At 34.5% G+C, this 21225-nt stretch overlaps 3 protein-coding genes and 1 non-coding gene across 7 annotated transcripts; 3 read left to right on the top strand and 1 right to left on the bottom strand.

The window, feature by feature from the left end:
• Positions 1–2117: 2117 nt before the first annotated feature.
• Positions 2118–6217, top strand: LOC118047320 (uncharacterized). The gene is made up of 5 exons (XM_035056583.2): positions 2118–2510; positions 3359–3412; positions 3821–3924; positions 4901–4939; positions 5541–6217. Exons 1-5 carry the CDS (start codon positions 2435–2437, stop codon positions 5691–5693), a joined length of 426 nt encoding a protein of 141 aa, XP_034912474.1. The 5' UTR covers positions 2118–2434; the 3' UTR covers positions 5694–6217.
• A 385-nt stretch (positions 6218–6602) lies between these two features.
• Positions 6603–12101, top strand: LOC118047318 (general transcription and DNA repair factor IIH subunit TFB2). Of its 2 annotated transcripts, XM_035056582.2 has the most exons (15): positions 6610–7162; positions 7251–7418; positions 7709–7777; positions 8053–8140; positions 8333–8433; positions 8541–8586; positions 8673–8732; positions 9305–9373; positions 9552–9635; positions 9737–9820; positions 10586–10671; positions 10833–10923; positions 11180–11260; positions 11479–11553; positions 11644–12101. In XM_035056582.2, the coding sequence occupies exons 1-15, from the start codon at positions 7050–7052 to the stop codon at positions 11776–11778; spliced, it is 1350 nt and encodes a 449-aa protein (XP_034912473.1). In that variant the 5' UTR covers positions 6610–7049; the 3' UTR covers positions 11779–12101. The 2 variants fall into 2 exon arrangements, with proteins under 2 accessions (XP_073264826.1, XP_034912473.1); XM_073408725.1 differs by lacking the exon at positions 9305–9373 and having other exon boundaries at positions 6603–7162.
• A 489-nt stretch (positions 12102–12590) lies between these two features.
• TRNAV-UAC (transfer RNA valine (anticodon UAC)) lies at positions 12591–12663 on the bottom strand. Its single transcript has one exon. It is a non-coding gene; the product is annotated as a tRNA-Val (tRNA).
• A 6096-nt stretch (positions 12664–18759) lies between these two features.
• On the top strand, positions 18760–21000 carry LOC118047321 (tetraspanin-19). Of its 3 annotated transcripts, none has more exons than XM_035056587.2 (7): positions 18760–18951; positions 19155–19339; positions 19765–19864; positions 19978–20058; positions 20155–20259; positions 20500–20676; positions 20776–21000. In XM_035056587.2, exons 2-7 carry the CDS (start codon positions 19173–19175, stop codon positions 20785–20787), a joined length of 642 nt encoding a protein of 213 aa, XP_034912478.1. In that variant the 5' UTR covers positions 18760–18951; positions 19155–19172; the 3' UTR covers positions 20788–21000. The 3 variants fall into 3 exon arrangements, with proteins under 3 accessions (XP_034912478.1, XP_034912477.1, XP_034912476.1); XM_035056586.2 differs by having other exon boundaries at positions 18760–18988; positions 19142–19339; XM_035056585.2 differs by having other exon boundaries at positions 18761–18951; positions 19142–19339.
• Positions 21001–21225: the final 225 nt, after the last annotated feature.

Below are 21225 nucleotides of genomic sequence, written 5' to 3'. Positions count from 1 at the left end.
CAAATGAGAGATAATGTCATTGGTTGATCACATTTTAATGATAAAAAATATTGATCTTAATGACAACAAGTTTTATTTGGTAAGAAAAATCTCATTAATGCGATTTTAAACCTTAATTTTATATTAGAGAAATAGATTAATTCTTGTGAATTCGAGTTAATTTTTATTTTTTAAATGGATTTATGTTAATTTAATATTACAAATTGTTTTATTGAGGCATCTAAAGTGTTTCTTGGGTGTTTTCAAACAAAAAAAATATTGAAAATGACTTTTTTTTTCCAAGAAGTTAAAGACCAAATTTTCTTTGAATAGTTAATCGCTGAAGATGAATCAGAAATAAAAAGGGTGTATACAGGGAGACTTTGCTTTGCAGGCCCACTTGTTTGGGTGTTTTTTAAAAAACATGGGCATGTTAGGTAACTCAACCTTGCATAACTGAGTTTTTTTTTAAAGAAAAATTATTATTATATTTTTATTTAATTTTGATTTTTTTAAAATTTTATTAATTTTTTAAAATTCCATCATTCGATATTTAATTAATTTTAATTAATTTTTTATAAGTTTGTTATTATCTCATACAGATATCATGATATTTGATTAATGCTTAATTTTATGTGGATTTATTTTTGTTGCCGTATAGTTAAGTAATAATTTCATAAAAAAACATCAAACCCAATGGAATTCATGTGCCGGATCGCAGATTTGATAAATTAACTTAAGTTGATTAAAAATTAAAATTGATAATTTATTTTGATTTACTTTTTATAAAATCATTGTAGTTTAAAATGAACATCTTGTTATTTGAATTAATACTCGATTTTATGAGTATTTTTTTTTGTTATCGTATAGTTATATAATAAATAGTTTAAGAAAATAAATATTAAAACTAGTAGAATTCAATTTGAACTATAAGTTTAACAAGTTAAGACTTGAAACTTGAACCAATTTAATATATTATTATATTAATATATATTTTTTAAATATCATCTTTATTTTTTTTTTAAACCCAACTATATTTTTGTTAATCATTAAAAAAAACTTTCATACTAAGACTTTGGCTATGCGAAAAAATAGGTTAGGAGAATTTAAAATTGACCTGATAATGTGTGTGATAACATTGACAAAGAGTTTATCATGGTTTTAACATTTTTGTTAATATTTTTTTTAGTCCAATCTATATATTTTTTAATATTCTTACAAAATAATCGAAAATCAAATAACACATATGATTTCTCTCTCTTTCTAAAAACCATATTTCTTGGAAAAAAAAAATCAGGGTTTTCATTTTGTTAAAGGAGCTGTGAAGATTTTTCGACATTATTGAATAAAATCCTGAGGCTGGGAAATGAGTTACCCATAAGCATACCTATATGGATTAATCAAAAAACTTATTCCCAACAATGGACTAGTTGTAAGCCCAAGCAATTTCTCTTTACAAAACCCTAACCCTAACCCTAACCCTAACCCCACTCTTCACTGCCACCCCAAATCGATCTTCACTGTCTGATCCTCTCAAACCCTAACCCAAAAGCATACCCATGAACGACTGCAGACCTCGTCGTCGCTTGATTTCTTCCTTTTCTTTCTCACAGTGAAATCCCAAATTCTCAACTCCTTTTAACAAGAAAATTATAATTTTGATCGGGAAATAAATATGGTGTCATATGGGCAGGCAATAAAGAATGAGAAAATGTGGATGCGGAGGTGTGAAAGAGAAAGTTGAAAGCTTTAAAATGTTCTTGCTAGAAGAAGGAGAAGGAGAAAGAGAGAGCTCTGTCTTCAAGAAATGCTTTTGCTATTGTCTCCCTCTCTATTTTTCTCTGCTCACTACTCCCGCCACGCTCAACAAGCATCCAAATCGCAATCTTTCCCTTTCTCTCTCTAAAATTTACATTTTCAGCTTTATATTTAATATAAGAATATTTTAGTAATTAAATAAAAAATAATAGTAAAATTATAAATAATTAAAAAATTCTTATTAATGTTTTTATCTTTAATGTTTGCTAGAACATTTTTTATATTATTTTTTAAAAAGTTGTGTTTAATAGCATAATAAAAATTACAGTTTTTATATTGAAATAATATTTTTTTATTTTTTAAAAATTAATTTTTATATAATATATTAAAGAAAACATAAAAAAATTAAATAAAGTTTTTTTTTTTAAATATAATTTTAATTATATTTTCAAATAAAAAACAAATACCAAATCTATGTTTTTCGTTGGCAAGTTGAAGTGTCCACAAAACACCCGGACGATCACAACGGAGAAGAATGGTCCGAAAACCTTGTAATAAAACCCAAGATGACCAAACTACCCCTATCTATATATAACGGGACCTCCTCGTCCCTTTTTCGTTATCCTCTTCCTCCGTGGCATCGCCGCCCTGCCTGCCTGCTAGTGAGATAAAGAAAAAGCGTTGTAGTTAGAGAGAGATGCTACCAGAACAATGGACTCAACCTTGTGGCAATCAATGCACACAAAAATTCTCAGCTCTCACGCAGATTCCTTGTAACCCCTTCTCTCTCTCTCTGCCCATTATCTTAAATTGCTGTTACCTTGCGAATTATCTGTCAATAATTGCATATTAGATCTCTTATTCTTATGAACTTTGTTAATAACGTTGCATTTTATTTTCTTTCCTTTAATTTCATGATTATACTAAAGATTAAGGAACTACTGTTATTATGTTATGCTGTTTGAGATTATTGAGCTAGCATTAGTAGAAAGAAACATCCTTGAAAGGAAAGCTTTTGACAATTTTTTTTTTATTCAACGGTATGGTTTATTCTAGCAATCTTAAGGGTGGATGCTGACCCTAAGTGTGTGTCTGGCATTGAGGTAGTATTGTGGTTTGAAAAAGTAGGATTGAAAAAAAGCAATAAATTGTGTTCAAGAGAGAATTTTGAGTGGGACCATGCAAAACTATGGCGTGTGTTGAAATTTTGGCTGTGACAAAACGCAGTTTCAAACACACATCATCGCACCACCAAAGGAACCCTAAGGCCCGAACCCTAGAAGTGGAACACAACTCCTTGACCATATTTTAATAAGTAATTAGAAGGAAGCTTGTTTTTGTTAATTTTATTGTGATTAAATGGGTAGTTCTTGATTATTGGTGTTGGAGAGGGCAGCTTCTATGCTCTTTTGTTCCATTAAAAAAGGTAGGTACATAGCAAACCTCCTTTCCTGTCTGGCTTATGCTTGTCTGATTGTTTGAATTACACCATAGAATATGAAAGTAAAGTTGTGCGTGCTTTGAATTTCTTGCCAATGGATAATTCTGAATAGATATTGTTATCTCTCTAATGTAAAACTATTGGTTTGATCAGTTTAATCAGTGGCATAGATTTTCACAGGGAGAGTATTTTGCAAGAAGGGCTGCGGCACTGATGGGGAGACGTGGGAAGATTGTGAGTTGTCATCTGCTTTGTTGCCATTTTTGCTTAAAGATTGTTTTAGGTGTAAATTTGTGGTACTTTAGTTTGGGAGTTGTAGTTTGTGGATATATTGTGCTGGAGTAGCACTGAGAGTTTACGCTACTGGACTTCATGGTTTCCAAGTTCCATTAAGTCAGGAATCAACTTTCTCTTCAATGACTAAATAGATTGGATTTAAGTATGGTTCTTTTATCGAAAAAAATGGATTAGGCAATTCTTCATCATGGTATTTCAATTTATTAAATTGATACACGATAAGAGACCGTGCCTATATTATAGCTTGAAAGTTGACTTGCCAAAATCAAGGGGAAGCTTTCGAAAAATCCTGATGTTGTTTGTGGATAATTTAATCTCTAAATGTTACTTTTGTTGGATTTTCAGGTTTGGACGAGTGCAATGAAATATGTTACAAGGACCCTGTACTCAAGGACCGGCAGTGGACTGCATACATTGACCGATCTCCTGGATCAGCCAGTTACTCTGAGGTATATTGTCTTTGAACGTGCTCTATTTTTTATTTGTTTTCACACTTTCTATCATTGTTTCACATGGAAATTTCAGACTGTTTTGATTGTTATGTGATTTATATTAAAGAAGACTTAACATGAAGCTACCTGGCGGGACAATCATTCAATTTTGTCAGTTCCCAATCCACAGGGGCGGTCCAGGCCTCCAAGTTTTATTTGAATTTTAAACTAAAAATATTTATCTTCAATGAATTTCTTCTTGAAGTATAAAAATTTTGTTTGCTGCTTTGATTTGTCTGCCAGGAAAAAAAAAATGATTGTTGTACTATAGGGGTGGATATGAGTTCTTTGAATGTAGAAATTGGCAAGTCTACTGTTGTCAGTAATGGTCAAAGACCATCGGCAATTAGTTAAATAGCTTCATTTGGGGTCAGTATGGTATACTTATTTCTGGCCAATAATGAAAAATCATGATTGAAGCCTGAATGGGATATACAGTTCACCAACTTTCAGGTCTTTCAACCACTAGAGTTTGGGGAGGTTTATAAGGACCTAGACAAATGGCAGTCCACCCTACATCCTGCCTCTGATCTCCCAGCCACGTAGAAATTGTCACTGCTTTGCAACGATATCTCTTACTGTATATTGCAATAACTCTTTGGCTGCTTACTGGATCATGGAGGATGAGCATTGCCTAAGCCACATAGAAGTTGCTATAAGAGACGGATCCAGTGCTTTATGTTACTAAGCACTTCTGCCATATTTATCCACTCTAGGATTCATTTAAACCTTGTTTGAAATTAGAAAATGGTATAGTTTCATGTTATTAAGATGGGTTTTTGAATTGACTAATGTAATTTATAAACTATATAATTAAGGTTATACCTGGTTGAATTTTGAGGTGTGACTTAACTTACACGTGCTTGTAGTTAATGATTCTGTGGTTAAATAAATGATTAGTACTTACTTTTCATTGATCTCTTCCTGTATACAGGAATGTTTCAAAGCCTGTAAAGCTGGTTGTGGTTACAAGGTGAGTTTCTTCTCACAAGTAAAGTCTTTTGTTGCATTGAAAGCCATTTTTTTCTTTAGATTCATGTAAATATTTGTATTTGAAGGTACTCCCATGAGTTCTGAATTTATGGGACAGTAATATATTATTCCGCATGAATCATTTACTCTGTTATGGACGAATCATTTACTCTGTGTTATGTAGAGAGCTTCCTGGCAAACATTTTTGTGGTAGTTAAAAGATTTTCTTTTGCTTGATGGGAACAATATGAATTTCACCTGGTGTTAAATTAATAGTTCAGTGGGATGCATCAAACCCTGTTTTATTCTGTAAGTGAACATGATGCTGAAACATGCTATGACAAGTATGCCATCTTGTTTTACTTAGTGGATCTCAGTAAGTTTATTCTAGAGGAAGGCCCTCTCTGTTATTTTTCCTCTCACATTATGCCTCCAAAACTTATCAATGTGGATCATAGGTTGGTATTTGGTAACTGCAGACCACAATGACATTTTTGCAGATTATATTATTTCTCTAAAGGTTTACAACCAATTCAAATGGTCCTGTGAAAAGTCTCTTTTTTCTTCTTTTTCATGCAATGGTGTTACTTTGTTTGTTGCAGTTTGAGATTCACCCAGGGGAAGTTGATAAGGCTCGTCCAAACAGGCCATGCAATCCTCCCCCTTCTGAGAAACCACCCCCTGTTCAGAAACGACCTCCACAAGCTGTCAAGCATGGTGAACCTACTGAAGATGTTCCGTGCACTTCTGCGTAGCGACAAAAAAGACAGGGGAAGAAAAGAGACCGTTAACTAAATAGTCTGATCGAAGATTCTTATTTCGGATCTTTCCGGTTCCTGGGCCCCTTTTCTGTTTGCAGAAAAGCTTACAGTTTTGGTCCCTCTTCTGTCCCTTGTTCGGTGCCTGAAGGTTCACAACACTTGACATCTGGTTTTCCAGATTTTTGATAGGATAGCTTGGATAACTTAACTGTAGAGTTGATAACCTTTCAATTTTGCTGCTGACACATACATGCATAGATTACTTTGGACGCTGCATAGGTTAAAAATGTATTCTCCAAGATTTGAGAGAGAAAACACACCAGGATTCTGTTTATTTCATCAAACAGATGTGAGAACGGTGGAGGATCGGCTAAAGCTTTAGCAGAGATAGCAGTGATTTTCACTGTGCCCTCTTTTATCATGCTTTTGATGTAACTACAGCAATGAGTAGCTTGCTGAGCTGAAAGATGGACTTTTAGCATCTAGCTTTGACAAGTATTTCGAGGGATTTGGACTAACTTTTGCCATGTATACTGTCGCTGGTCAGGAAGATTAATCCCTCCTCTTCAATCCAGTTATAGCAGATCATTTTCAGGTGAAGAATGGAGGGAGGATTCACTAGCAATTAGCTCCATGTCTTTCGAGGAGTTACCAAGGTCAAAATCCATGTCTTGCTCAACCAAGCTCCTTCCAATCAATAGTTTTTAAAGTTTTTTTTTTTTAATTAAAAATATATTAAAATAATATTTTTTTATTTTTAATATAATTACATCAAATTTATTTAATTTATTTTTTAAAAAAATTGAGTAGAATCCAAACTCTTATAGATATTAATCCCAGTGTTTTATTATTATTTTTTAAAAAAGTTTTGATACACTACTTTTATTGTCATTAAGTGATGTCTATTTCTTTTCATTTTTTTTTTTAAATTCTCTTACGTTTTTCCTCCCCAGAACCCCCCATACTTGTGATAGCATTCCACAAAAATCCCTAAAAAGTCTATAAATTCTCAACAAAAATTCCAAAAGATTAGCTATTTTTAACAGAAAAGACCAACTAGGGATTTCTGGAAACGGCAGGTACTATTCAGAAAAGTTTAAAAAATGAGGGACCTAAGTGGAATATTACAGAATTTACAAGAACTAGTATATAGTCTCCATCCCTTCTCTCTCTATATATAGAAAGTCCCCACTCCCCTGCTACGATCAAAAAGCACCACGCAGTTAACACAGCACCAGAACCAAAGAGAAAAAAATCCCCCAAAACGACACTGCTTTCAGTACTGACTCACACGAGTACAAAAATCACAAAATCAAAACCCCCATTCAATTAGAAACCCTAAAAATCAAAATGCCTCAAGTGAGAATCATTGCAAAGAATTTCATGGACATGGTAGCTTCCTTACCAGCCATGAAACTCGACAGGCTCTATCAAAACGCATTCATCTGCGAAGCCATACTCAGGTTTTTTTTTTTTTTATTTGTATGTTTATTTATTTATTGATCAATCAGTAAATGATAGCTGTTTTGGTGTGTGGTTTTTTTTTGTTAGGTCGTTGCCGCCTTTAGCGAAGAAATATGTAGTACAAATTTTGTTTTTTGACGGCCCAGTATCAGGTAAATTGCTGGAGCAATGGGTGCTTGCTGATGGGGTCACCAAACATAGAGTTGCTATTGATCGGTTGATTCAGTTGAGAATTTTTATTGAAGTTTCTGACAAGTAAGAACCGAAATCAAAATCAGAATCTCTGCTTTCTGTAAATTTCTTGGAGTTAGACTTTTCCCTTCATTTTATGCTGTTATTGTATTGTTTGTATGGGAGCTTTAATGACAATAATGTGATAATGGTAGGTAATTCTCACTCATAAATATTTCTGGGATTAGATTTATGGGACCCACTACCGGGACCCCATTCATTCATTCATTCGATGGATGAAATCTTTATGGTGGATTTTTTCTGGGGTGAAATTAGAGGTGCTCTTTCTGATATTGTTTGCCTTTTACTGGCAGGAAAAGGGAGAGTAGTTATAAATTAAACCAGACGTTTCAGGCTAATCTACGAAAGCATTTAACAAATGGGTAAGTCTTAGATTTGCATTTGAAGCATCTTCATAGATATTGCCTATTTTCAAGTTATTAATTTTTTTTTCTCCATTCTTTTCTTGATAGGTAAAGTGTAAAATAAAAAATATTAATATTTTGTTGTTAGTTTCTCGTGCGTTTGCCAATTTGTTACTGTTTGTTATCTATTTGATTTATGGCATTATGTTGCTTGGATACATTGAACATTGTGTTTTTTGTATCATTTTCTTGTGTTGCTCTTCGTAATAATAATTGAATCTTGGATACTGCAGTGGAGTTTTGCCAAGGGAAACAATGGCTGCAGTTGTAAAACTCCCTAACTTGGAGGAATTAGATACCTATGCACTTGAACAATGGGAGGTGGGAACTTCATCTATGTGTTTCCATTATCGGTCTCGTTTGCACTTGTGTGTTTAAGGAAACTGTATTCTAGTTCCTATTTGCCATGGTAACCACCACTATATGAATCACTATAACTGACTTTTTGTGTTGGTTTGTGACCAGACTCATGATTAGACTACTCACTTTTGACTTGCCATTGTGTTAAACCAGTGTTTTTTGCTGCTACTTATAAGCTCCGGCCAAGCAGAAAAGCCATCTAGCTTGAGCTCTTCCATGATGAAAATTTTTCAGCGGGGTCTTTTGTCTCAGAGGTGTTTGCCTTGAATTGAGGAATTAATTTCTTTTGTCTATTTAGACAATGGGAATCCTGAATAAAGTACCTGACTTGTGCTATGCTATGTACCTGCCTTGCGTGCAGGGATAGAGATGCTCCAAGATTAACTGAGGGTGGTTTTCAGTTTTTGGTATGTATCATGTTAATCACAAGTAAATTGCACTTCTTATGGTTTGTTACTGGCATGTTCAATTCTTTGAATGTGTGTGATTGCAGCTGATGGATACAAATGCTCAGCTGTGGTACATCATCAGAGAATATATCACTAATTCTGAGGTATGGACTTGTTAAATTCCTTTAAACTGTTCTTTCTGTAGATTTTTGCCTCACCAGCATCAGAATTCTGATTGTTTCCGTTATGTACATCCAACTTGCTTGTATATCAATGTCTTCAGGAGATGCTTGAAGAACTTGGATGTAAAAAATTTAAAACCATTGTAACATGGAATCTTATATAGCATTTGATCATTTGTTTTAGAATCTTGATGCAATTTGGACTAGACCCTTTTTTTTCAAATGAAAATTATGAATGTAGGGCAATAAACGATCCAAACTCCTTTCCAGCATCTCTTTTTAGCTGCTTGCTTGCCAGTACATCACCAGGTTGCCTTTAGCCTGTTAACCAAAATGGCTTAGATTGAAGCTGCCAATGATTGTGTTGACTTATGGAAGCTCTCAAAACAACAGATAGATATTAGCTTGGCTTGTTTCATCTGACTTGTAATATTTCTTCTGAGATAAGATAGAGTTTAATACTATGTTTGTTTTTGTATAGATATCTGGGTTTCTGCAACTTGGCATATACTCTTTATCTCATATTGTATTAAGCCCTCTGCCTTTTGGTTCAGGAGAGAGGTACAGATCCTGCGGATCTGATTTCTTTTCTTCTGGAGCTTAGCTTTCATGTCACTGGCGAGGTATTGAACATTCTTTTTTATTGGTATCTGTTATCTGGCAGTATTATTTGATTCACATGATGAACAGTCATCTGGTTAAAATTTGCTACTGCACTGTTTCCACATCTTATCATAATCTATTTTTGGATAGTGTTATATTTTCTTACTTCGTTATATTTTCTTCTTCGTCATGATTTAGGCATATAATATCAATACATTGACTGAGATTCAGAGAAATACTATCAAGGACCTTGCAGAATTGGGATTGGTTAAACTTCAGCAGGTTATTCTAGTTTGGGCTATTGTGGGCTCTCAATGTGCTAATCACCTTGAAGATAATAGGTATTACTGTGCTGCACTTCTGATTTATATTTATATTTCCAGGGAAGGAAAGAGAGTTGGTTTATACCTACTAAATTGGCTACGAATCTTTCAGTGAGCTTAACAGATTCATCATCACGGAAACAGGTATGCTTGATGTGAAGTGTATAAATGAAATGTGAATGCCTGGATTTTATCTTTATTTATTTGTGGTTTGCTGGTTCTCTAATGATTTTGATTGGCATGTTTTTCGTGGTGATTGTTATCATGTATACCACTGTATGATTTCAATGTTGGTTCAATCATAAAGATGGATATGTTAGTGAGTATAAATTGAATACATTCTCTTTGTTCAAAAGAAGCTAGTCAAAACCCTCAAACTTCATTCAAATTTGCTTCTAGTATTTGCATTATTATAAAATAAGAAGGCGGCTTCATTATCTGGTCAATGTGGATTTTGAATTCCCATATGATTCGTTCCCTTGAAGCTATAGGGCTTGTGTTGATCTTTTTTTACTATCTCCTTCAACTTTGTCTCTTGTTGTTTGGGAGTACACTAAGGCAACTATATTTCTTTTTCATACTTAATTTCATATTTAAAAAGCTAGAGGTTCAATAGCTTCTTGCTTGGGTGAATGGTACTATTGCTTGAGATGTACACATATATTCTAAATAGGCATGCATGATTTAATTGGTTATATCATCTTGATCTGTTGTAATTAGCTTTGTTTCTTTTGAAATAACTTAGATCAGAGCCAAAGTGTCATCTACCATTTGTATATCTTAAACCTGAGGACTGTGGCTGGACATCCTCCTGTTTTCCCATAGAGTGTAGCCATGAATTATTTGAATAGGAAACTTGCTGGATTTAACTTTTGTTGTCTCTAATTACATTTCTTTTCTTCTTTTCAGGGATATGTTGTTGTAGAAACCAACTTTAGGTTGTACGCGTACTCATCATCAAAGCTTCATTGTGAAATTCTACGTCTTTTCTCGAAGTATGGAAGCCCACTTCATGCTAACTTTCCTGGTCTTTTGTTGGAAAGAATTGTTTTCTGCTGAGAAGTTCTGTTTCTTGGAATCATTGCATGTAAATGAAACTAGGAGAACTCTGAAATGTTGTTTTTGTAATAGAATTTGTTGTCTTCTATGTATGCAGGATAGAATATCAACTTCCAAACCTTATAGTTGGAGCAATAACAAAAGAAAGTTTGTATACAGCCTTTGAAAATGGCATCACATCTGACCAAGTGAGTTTTAATTTCCAATAATTTTTCCCCAAAGTATGTTAATGCATTTGAATGAATTGTGTTAGCATGCATCCATGAGAATCTTATAAATAAAGCTGAAATATGTTGAAAAAATAGAGGGGGGGGGGTTTGCAACACTAGCATGTTATCATCCTTGTTTCATTTTTTAAGGAATCTTGTTTTCGTTTCTGTTTCTAATTTGTTAACTTTGGAAGCAATTCTGGTTCAATTAACTGATGCAACATTTCTTTTGCAGATAATTTCTTTTCTTCAGCAGAATGCTCATCCTCGTGTGGCAGAGAGATTACCATCAGTTCCTGAAAATGTCACTGATCAGGTCATCCTATCAATAAGTTCAAATAAGTACTCAACACAAAAAGTTTGGCTTCTTTCACTAGTTGAAGTCGTGAATCTGTACTCTCTGGCATTCCATCGAAAGCAAAATTGGCTTTGCTCTTCTATTAATCAGTGGTGTTCTCCATATGATGTGTGTAAAGGATTTACATTTTGTTTGATTTTCCTCATGCTTTTCCACCCTTTTTTTCTCTCTGACAGATTAGATTGTGGGAAGCAGATCTGAACAGGGTTGAGATAACGCCCTCGCATTTCTATGACGAGTTTCCATCTAGGGTAAATATTAAGCTTCCCTTTTTATCTTTTTTTTTTTGTCATGACTCTTCATGTTCTGTTCTGTTAAGAGTTTGTTTATTTTCCTGTTAGGATACATTTGAGGCTGCTTGTGACTTTGCACGGGAGTGGAATGGTTTGCTGTGGGAGGATTCAAAGAAAATGCGGGTTGTAGTGAAGGCAGAAATTCACATGAACATGCGAGAGTTTCTTCGTGGTCAAAAGTAGCACCGCAGATGTTATCTGTTTGTTTGCGACCATGACAACTTCGATAAAAGAAAAACAAGCTAAAGCCATGTGCAACATGCTACATATACAATATCGGGTTCCTCGATGTAAGAGTGTTTTGGGTCATCTTAGGTTGATTTTCCAGTAATATAGTTTTTTGGGGATCTCGTGGTGGTGGTTTTCATCATGTGGGAAAACGAAGTAATACCTCCTGAGAATTTGTGTGCCATGGGCAAAAAAGAGCTCTTACAAGAAGTGAGATAGGTTTTTGTTTATATACAATTATTATTTGATACAAAGGGACGAGTTTCATGTACATTAAATTGGGCAGTATTTGTTTTTGCATTTAAAAAGTATTTTTAAATATTTTTTATTTTTTAAAATAATTTTTTATGATATATTAATGTTAAAAAAATATTATTATTTTAATATGTTTTTATATAAGGTAATTCTTATTCTTATTATTTTGTATTTTCTAATTTTCTACCCAGAATACCAGATCAATTGTTAATTTTTTGCCACAGCAATATTACATGCATTAGCTTTCAAAATAATCATTAATAAATTACAATGATCTGACTTTAATTTTGTTAACACAAAGAAAATACATTATTTTAGATAAAAAAAAAGGTGAAAATATTTAATAAATGAAAAATAAATTACAAGATAAAATTTGCTATCAGCTTTTCTTTTCTCATGAAAAAATGGCAAATTTTGAAATGGATTGTTGGTATTTTGTAGGAAATATTATAAAGTGTTATCTCATGTATAGTATAGTGTCTAATTGAGAATTAGGGGAGCATAAAAATACATGTTGCTGCCCAGGATCGAACTGGGGACCTTTAGTGTGTAAGACTAACGTGATAACCACTACACCACAGCAACTGCTTGCTTATGATATCTTTATTAAAATATATATACAAATATAACTAATTAAAAGAACATAAATCCGCATTTCAATATTAATTGAGACTCTGCAGCCTCTAAAATATGTTGAGGCTTTTGATTTGTGGCGACTGGCGAGTGAAAACCGTTTCAACAAGTACAGATCCTAGCAGAGCCCAAATTGCAGTTTGCATATGATCACTTTTGGTGGCCACTAAGGAGAATTAACGCAGAGAAAGTGTTGTCAGAGTTCATACATAATTTGAAGGCTTGCAGGTTTTGTGAGTGCAAATCCAAAAATAGTTATATATCTTGGTTTTCTGGGGAAATTCAGGGATGGAGAGGCCTCTCCTGAACTTTTTCAACCATGATGCAATCCCATGAATGGGTTTTCTTTTTTGTGATGTATAATATACTGCATGCATACCTTTGATCGGCTTATACGAGTTCAAACTATAATAAATTTAGTGTTTCCATAATAATCTACAGCTCAGGATCATGCATGTCTTGCCTAGGCAAGTTCTTGGGAGATAAACATTTGAGCTGGCTGCAGCCACTTTGGATGATCGATAAGCTTTTGTAGGAACGAATGGTTAACTGGCATGCCATTAGTTACTATCTTTTATATACAAGTGAGGTGTTTTAATTTCTCTTTAAAGCCCTAGCTAGTTTCTTATTTTCCTTCCTTTTGCGCTTCTGCTTCTTACTCTCTCTGATTTTCTTCAAGTTTACATGCAAATCTAACAAAATTTTCACCAAATCCTCACGAAATATGCCAGGTCCTAAGACTTCCCCAAGGAAACCTAGCACAGCGGAAGAATGGTCCTGATCTCCACATGAAAGCGAAAGCGACACTGAAGGTTCTTGTTTAGTATCAACAGGTGCAGATGCAGAAAATGAGGCTCAAGAGACTTTTCGTGAACTGACACAACTTATGCGGGAACTTACAGTTGATGTGGAGGAAATGAAGGCCGCCATCAAAAAGATTTCTGATAAAGTTGCTGAATTTCTCAGGAAGACAAGAGGACTCCTCCAGCTAGGTCTAAGAAAAATTAAAATTTGGCTCAGTCTCACCCGAAACTGATCAGCCTGGAAGCTTAATTACTTACATTTCATAACGTTCTGGGTGCTAGTTGACGATAATTATGTTTTCTTTGAAGTAGGTCTTAAGTCGTGTTTATTTTTTAGCACTCTTTAGGATTTGCTGAAATCTTATTATGTAGCTATGCATTATGAAGCGTTTTACCCCTATTTTCGTTGATGACAAAATGGGGAGAACGTGTTTGATGGATATGTTTTAATGCATGAGGGATAATTTTAATATTTGGATGCTTTTGCATGAATATATGCATGATGTAAATGATAATGATGGCTGTGATATAAAATCCTGAGGATCTGCTTCCATCCCAAAACGCACAGTCTTTGAGCCTTGTTGAAGATATTCAACATGTTGTCTTTTAAAGTTAAACAGGTTAGAAAAAGAGGCAGAGCTGGTAGCCTAGTACTTGTGTTCTTTGCAAAACGAGCTGATGAATCCATGAATGACTTGTTTCTCGACTGCTGTGTTGTTAAAACAATTTGGTTTGAAGTTGAAAGGAACTTTTACATTTTCAGGCCAACAGAATTTACAGAATAAATCCTCTCTTTTTGCATCATTGAGGGATTTCGTAGCGTGCCTGTCTCTACTTCATTTAGCAAGAAACTAATGATGGAATGAGAATCAAAGATCTTCTGTTGTCAAAATTGTAACGTGCGGCCTCAAAATTGTCAATCCTAAGCCTTTCAAGCTGTTGTTCAATCCTTGTCTTTTTCTGCCCTCCCGCTTTAAGCTCTAATTACTCTGTTCTCACGCTTGTTAAGGGTGAGTAAAAAAATTAAAAAACTGATTAAACTAAGAAAATTTAAAAAAAAAACTGAAAAAACCAAACTGTTAAAAAAACTGATTAAATTTTTTTAAAAACCGACCGGTTCTGTTTTGGTTTTATAAGTCTGAAACCAAAAAAATTGAACTGATCCCAAACTTGAATCGATTTTTATTCTAAAATAACCGAATTAAAACTAGTCTGTTTGAACTGGTTCCGATTAAAAAAAAAAAGAGAACAGTTTTGTTACTTTTTTTGATAAAAACTGAACCAAATCGAAAATGATCACCCCTAACACCGGTCATGGTCCGGCAAATGATTGTGTCTACTTTTTTGGCTTTAGGCCTACAAGGTACAAATCTTACCTCCATTTCTTCTTGGATTGTTAATTCGAGTGCAATGACTGGTAGTACAATGGGTCTCCATGATGTTCATAAGTATGGAGGCACATAAATTATTCAGATTGTTGATGGTGGTACACTTTTTATTACTGTTATTAGTACTCTAGGTTCATAATTTTGAAATGTTTTTGTCTCTCCTAGTTTATCTACCAATTTGATTTCTTTTGGCCAATTGGTGGATAATAACTGCGACGCTCATTTCTCTCCTGGTGGTTATCTTGTGTAGGATCAGGTGTCTGGGATGGTGATTGCAAAGGAGTCTAAAGCGGGATGTCTATTTCCTTTACAATTTTCTACTCCTGATGTTGTTTCTTTTGCTTGTACAGTTATTTCCAATAATAATGAAGTATTGCATAAGAAATTAGGTCATCCTAATTCTGTTGTTTTGACTCATCTTTTGAAACATAGTCTTTTGGGCAATAAATATTCATTTTCTTCATCTCTTGCATCTTTTAATTGTGTTGCTTGTCGTCTTGGTAAAAGTAAAACATTATCTTTTTCCTATGCATGGTAATTGTGCTTCTACTTTCTTTGAGATTGTGCATACTAATATTTGGGGTGTCAGTCCTATTATTTTCTACGGTCAGTATTGTTATTTTATGATGTTTATCAATGATTATAATCGAGTTACTTGGATTTACTTTCTTCGTTCTAAAGCTAATGTGCTCACTGTTTTTCAAAAATTTGTTACGCTTGTTGAGACACGGTTTTGTACTTATATCAAAACCTTACGCTTCGACTCAGGGGGGAATACAAGTCGCATTCCTTTCAGGCTTATCTTCAGCAAAAACATATTATTTCCCAGCATTCTTGTCCTTATACCCTTTAACAAAATAGAGTCGTTGAGCGTAAGAATCGCCATCTTTTAGATGTCATTCGTACTTTTCTGATTGATTTGTTTGTACCTTCTAAGTTCTGGGTAGAAGCTTTATCTATTACTGTTTATTTGATCAATTGTTTGCCTATTGCCACTTTAAATTATGATTCTCCTTTTATTATTATTATTATTATTATTATTATTATTATTTGACATATCTCCAAAGTATCAATCATTCCATACTTTTAGGTATGTTTGATTTGTTCACTTGTCACTTGTTGATTGTCACAAACTTGCTGCCTAGTCTGTCACGTGTGATTTTATAGGATATAGCCCTACTCAGAAAGAATTTGTTTGTTATGATGCTCATGCGAACAAATTCTGAATCTCCTGGAATTTGATTTCTTTGAAAATTAGTATTTTTTTTCAATCTCAAGTTATTTTTGATCCTCCTATTACTCTTCTACCTGCTTTTGATGATGCATCTTCTTCTATTAAGCGATTTAAACTATGAGTGATGTATCATAGATGTCCTTCTTCAACGCCTATTTTAGACATTGATCTGTCATCTGATTATACGCTTCCTACACTTCGACGCTCCACCCAGGTTACACATCCACCATATAGGTATGGTTTTTCTCATACCTCATTTATTGCCACTCTAAACACTGTTTTTGTTCCTCACTCTTATACTCAGGAAATCACTCAAGCATATTAGCAGTAGGCCATATAAGAAGAAATCCAAGCTCTCCAAGAAAATCACACTTGGGATCTTATGACTTGTCCCTCAAGTGTCAAAAATATTAGTTGTAAATGGGTATACTCAATCAAGTTTCGGTTTGATAGGTCACTGGATCGATATAAGGCCTGTCTTGTGGCCTTTAGGAATCGACAAGAGTATGGTATTGATTATGAGGAGGCATTTGCACCTGTTGCCAAAATGACTATTGTACAGACTATCTTGGCACCTATTACGTAACAAGGGTGGTCTCTCTGAAAAATGAACGTGAAAAATGTTTTTCTACATAGGGATTTGAAGGAAGAAATCTATATGTCTCCACCTCCTAACATGTTTGCTACACCTTCCTCAGAGGTTTGTCCGTTGCATTGATCTTTGTAGGGTTGAAACAAGCTTCAGGTTATGATTTGATAAATTTCGCTCTACTCTGCTTGGTTTTCACTTTACATAGAGTCAGTTTGATTTTTCTTTGTTTCTTCGCAAGACTTCTGCAGGAATTGTGTTGCTTCTAGTATATGTTGACAACATTATGGTTATTGGCTCTGATGCTGCGTTACTTACGCAATTACAACATCTCAAGGTGTCTTTTCACATGAAAGATCTTGGTCCCTTGCAATACTTTCTTGGCTTTGAGGTGCAGCTTACTCCGATTGATACATTGTTACCCCAACACAAATACACAGAGGAAGTAATTTCATTAGCTGGCCTCCAATTGGGTAATTATGTTCTTACTCCTTTGGAGGTAAATCTTAAGCTTTCTCAAGAGGAAGGTGACCCTCTATCAGATTCATCCTTGTATCGGCAACTTGTTGGAAGTTTAAACTATTTGACGATTATTTTTCCTGACATTTTTTTTGCTATGCAACATGTAAGTCAATTTATGCAGGCCCCTTGAAATCTTCACCCAGCCATTGTTCATCACATTATTTGATATCTGAAGGGCACCTTTACACGCGAGTTATTCTTTTTTAAGGAATCTTCCTACAGTTGGTGGGATATAGTGACGCTGACCGTGCTGGTTGTGCAGATACTCATCACTTTGTTACTGGCTGGTGCATGTCTTTAGATAATGCACTCATTTCTTGGAAGAGTAAGAAGCAAGATAGAGTTTCCTAGTCCTCCACCAAGTCTGAATATCACACTATGTCTTCCGCATGCTCCGAGATTACTTGGCTTCGTGGATTATTGGGTGAACTTGGTTTTCCTCAGCATCATTCCACTTCTTTTCATGCTGATAATATTAGTGCTATTCAAATCGCTACTAATCCCGTCTTCCATGAGCACATGAAATATGTCAAAGTCGATTGTCATTTCTTACGTGAATCCTTTAACCAACATGTAATTACTCTTCCTCACATTTCCACCAAACATCAAACTATAGACATTTTCACTAAAGCTCTTTCTCGGCACCAACATTAGTTCTTGGTTGACAAATTGATGCTTCTTGATCTATTAGCATCAATTTGAGAGGGGATGTTACAAGATAATTTAGGGATTTGAATTGTACTATTTTAGGAATGTTTACTGACCTTGTATAGCATTTGGGTGCTGAAAATCTGCCATTAATACTTACCTTGTATACTATTTAGGTGTTGGAAATCTGCCATTAATTATGTAAATCTTCTCTGTATAATGAAGGAAGGGTATTCAGACCAATTTTGATAGTTAAGTGGTTGTACGAGTTTGAATCAGAAAAGGAGAAACCTTAAATAGAAAGTGTTTTCCAGCACTTCTCAGGATTTATTGGTTTTCATATGTTTAAATTGTTTGAACCCTGTTGTTGATCGCTCTGCTGTGGATGTTTTCGTCAGCAAGAATTCTCGGGAAGCTAAGCAGGGTTCTGAATATCCCTGCTTGTCTAGTTCCTGGCAACTGCAACAGACATTTTTTTGTAGCTTTTGTTTAGTTCTGTTTCTTCGAGGAGTTGTGTTTCCAGCATTTCTTGTGCTCATGTATCAGAAACATTTCCAGATTCGGTTGATTTTAATAATGAATTTGCCTTCATTTATCTGAAAAAATGTCAACCGCCTCTATTTTGCTGAACCAAAACCATTAATTTCAATGAATTTCATCTGAATTTCATCTTGTTGTTTTCAGTGTAATGTGAATTATATTTTTCTTTCTTCATAATACTTGTATAAAAAGAGTAGGTAACGCTATGATAAGATTGCTTGATAACATCAGGTGAGTTACGAATTTTGTCCAGTTCCTATACCTAAAGACAAACATAATGAGAACGCCAATCACTGTTTGCCTCCTTGGAAAGTGAGTCCAGACAAGTACCATGAAACAGAGAGTTTCCAAGAAATTTCCCAATTTCATCATTATTCAATTATGGCTCTTTGCTGTTTAGCACCATGATCATATCACATTGCAGGACATGAAGGGAAAGAAAAAGAAAATCCAAGTTTGCAACTTGGTGTACTAGTTTTACTTGCCGCTTGAGAAGAAAGCCCAGTTCTCCATTTGGTCAGTGAGAATTTATTTCTTAAAGCTTGAAACTGAAGTATGTTGTTATGTTTGTTTTTGAAAATGACTTTCTTTTATTTTGTCTTCCATTTGGATTAGTTGTAATAACATTCAATGCGAATTTTCTTCAGCCATTGTAACTCAATAGTGAAATTTAAAGTGATGTTTACTTCTTTGAATGTTCTGCAAGTTTTTTGGAGCAGCTCTCCGGTACTACAACAATGGCCGGAATTGCAAGGACTTGTCTGCAGTCAATATTGAAATTTGTGAATTCGACACTGGGACTTGTTGGTATAGCAATGGTTCTCTACGGTCTTTGGATGAGCAGAGTGTGGCAAAGAGACATGCAAGACTCATCTTTTGATGATTTTGATTCTAGTGCTCCATGGTAAAGGCTCTCTCTTTAGAGTGATCTTCACTTTGTGTTTTTATCCGTTTGACTTCTCATCATTTGAAGATTTTCACTATTCCGTCCCCAATCACTTACTCTATCATATTGATTCTAGTTTTTGCACTTAATTGAAACAAGATCCCCATAAAAGAGAAAAAAGATTTGTCTGCTAAAGGTTATCTTCCACCAAGTTTATCAGCAGCTTGTTAGAATTTTAGCAGAACGAAGCTTTCTGGCAGTTTCTTGGCAGAGTAATTCATTATGAATCTAGGAATGGTTACTACTCACCATTGAAACAAGAAAAAGTTGATTGATACTTTATGATTGTTAAACAATTTCCTCTTTTTTTGCACATGTTAGAGACTTTTTTTTTTTTTTTTTTAATTTCTGGAACTTGCTTAACATTTCTTCTTGAATTTCAGGTTTATATACACTTTTCTCAGCATTGGGGTTACCTTATGCCTAATAACATGCCTAGGCCATATTTCTGCAGATTGCTCAAATGGTTTTTTTCTTTCTTGTGTATCCTTTTTCAGTCTGGTGAATCCAAACATATTCATGATCAAGCAGAAATTTTAAAATCAAATCATGTTCATGCTAAGCAGAACCTTGTTGTTGGTCTTAATAGAACATAGTACATGGAAATTATCTTCGTACTTCTCTTATTGGAAACAGCACTTGCAGCAGATATACTCCTAAATTCTGATTGGGAGAAGGTACGCTGCCTCTTCGAACTTCCTTCTACTTCCTATCTTCCATGAAAAAATGTTACTTCGTACTTTTACGGCTTACAAGCTATGTTGCTCTATTAGGATTTACCTGAGGATCCGACAGGGAGGTTCCATGATTTTAGAGAATTTGTGGAATCTAATTTTGACTTCTTCAAATGGATAGGCATGTTCATCGTCCTAGCTCAGGTACATTCCTGGTGTTTGATTTCTATGTTCTACAGAGTCCTTCAAAAGTTGTTCAAATGGCGGCAAGCTAGCTGGCTGTTGAAGAAAAGAAAATTGATTACCTGATTAACTTAGTTGTTGATGAGCATTTTCCTTTTTGAAAAAACAAAGAACATGAAGGAAAATTTTGTTTAGGCACAATTTTTAAACAGATATGTTTCGCATTTAGCACCCCACTAGCTAAGAGTTCCTCGTCTGCAGGGATTCTCTATGTTATTAGCAATGGCTTTAAGAGCTCTTGGACCCAGCAATGAATCCAACTATGACATTTATGATGAACACCCTCCGGCCAGACTTCCACTCATCAATCACCATTTACAACAACCTCCATACGTTGTTGGTGAACCACGATTTCCGATGAAGAATGATGCTTGGAATGTAAGGATTCATTAATTTCCAGTCAACTAAAGGTCTTTCACTGATTGCATGTATTGTAGCAGACATAATATTTTTCTCTTTATTTCTCATCCTTCTCAGACCAACATGTGAAGAAAACAACACTTCTTTTCTGCAATATGATTCGAGAGGCGCGTGGGAAAACATTATTATTGAGACGAACATTAGGTTTGGTGAAGGTTGATATGGAATTGATGGAAGCTGCAGCCTGCAGGCATTTTGTGGAACCATATAGTACTAGTTACTCAGAACTACGTGCACCCTTTGAAGCTTTTAATTGAAATAACTAGCTTATAGCATGCGTCACACTTGAAATTCACGGCAATCTAATGTTTGAATATTTCTTTCACAGTTCAATTCCAAGAGATTTGGTCACACAAAACATAGAACATGCTACTTAAATTCTATGTTGTCCACTCCCTGCATCCAAACACATTTAATGCCGATAGGAAGGATATTCAACTCACCATAGATAAAATAAAAAAATAAACCATCAAAACTGTTGTATGATCTCAATTTTTTTGGGTGACA

Source organism: Populus alba, chromosome 4, assembly GCF_005239225.2.
Source record: "Populus alba chromosome 4, ASM523922v2, whole genome shotgun sequence".
Classification (NCBI taxonomy): domain Eukaryota; kingdom Viridiplantae; phylum Streptophyta; class Magnoliopsida; order Malpighiales; family Salicaceae; genus Populus; species Populus alba.
Note: the sequence above shows the minus strand (reverse complement) of the source record. Positions and strands in the feature narration are given on the sequence as shown.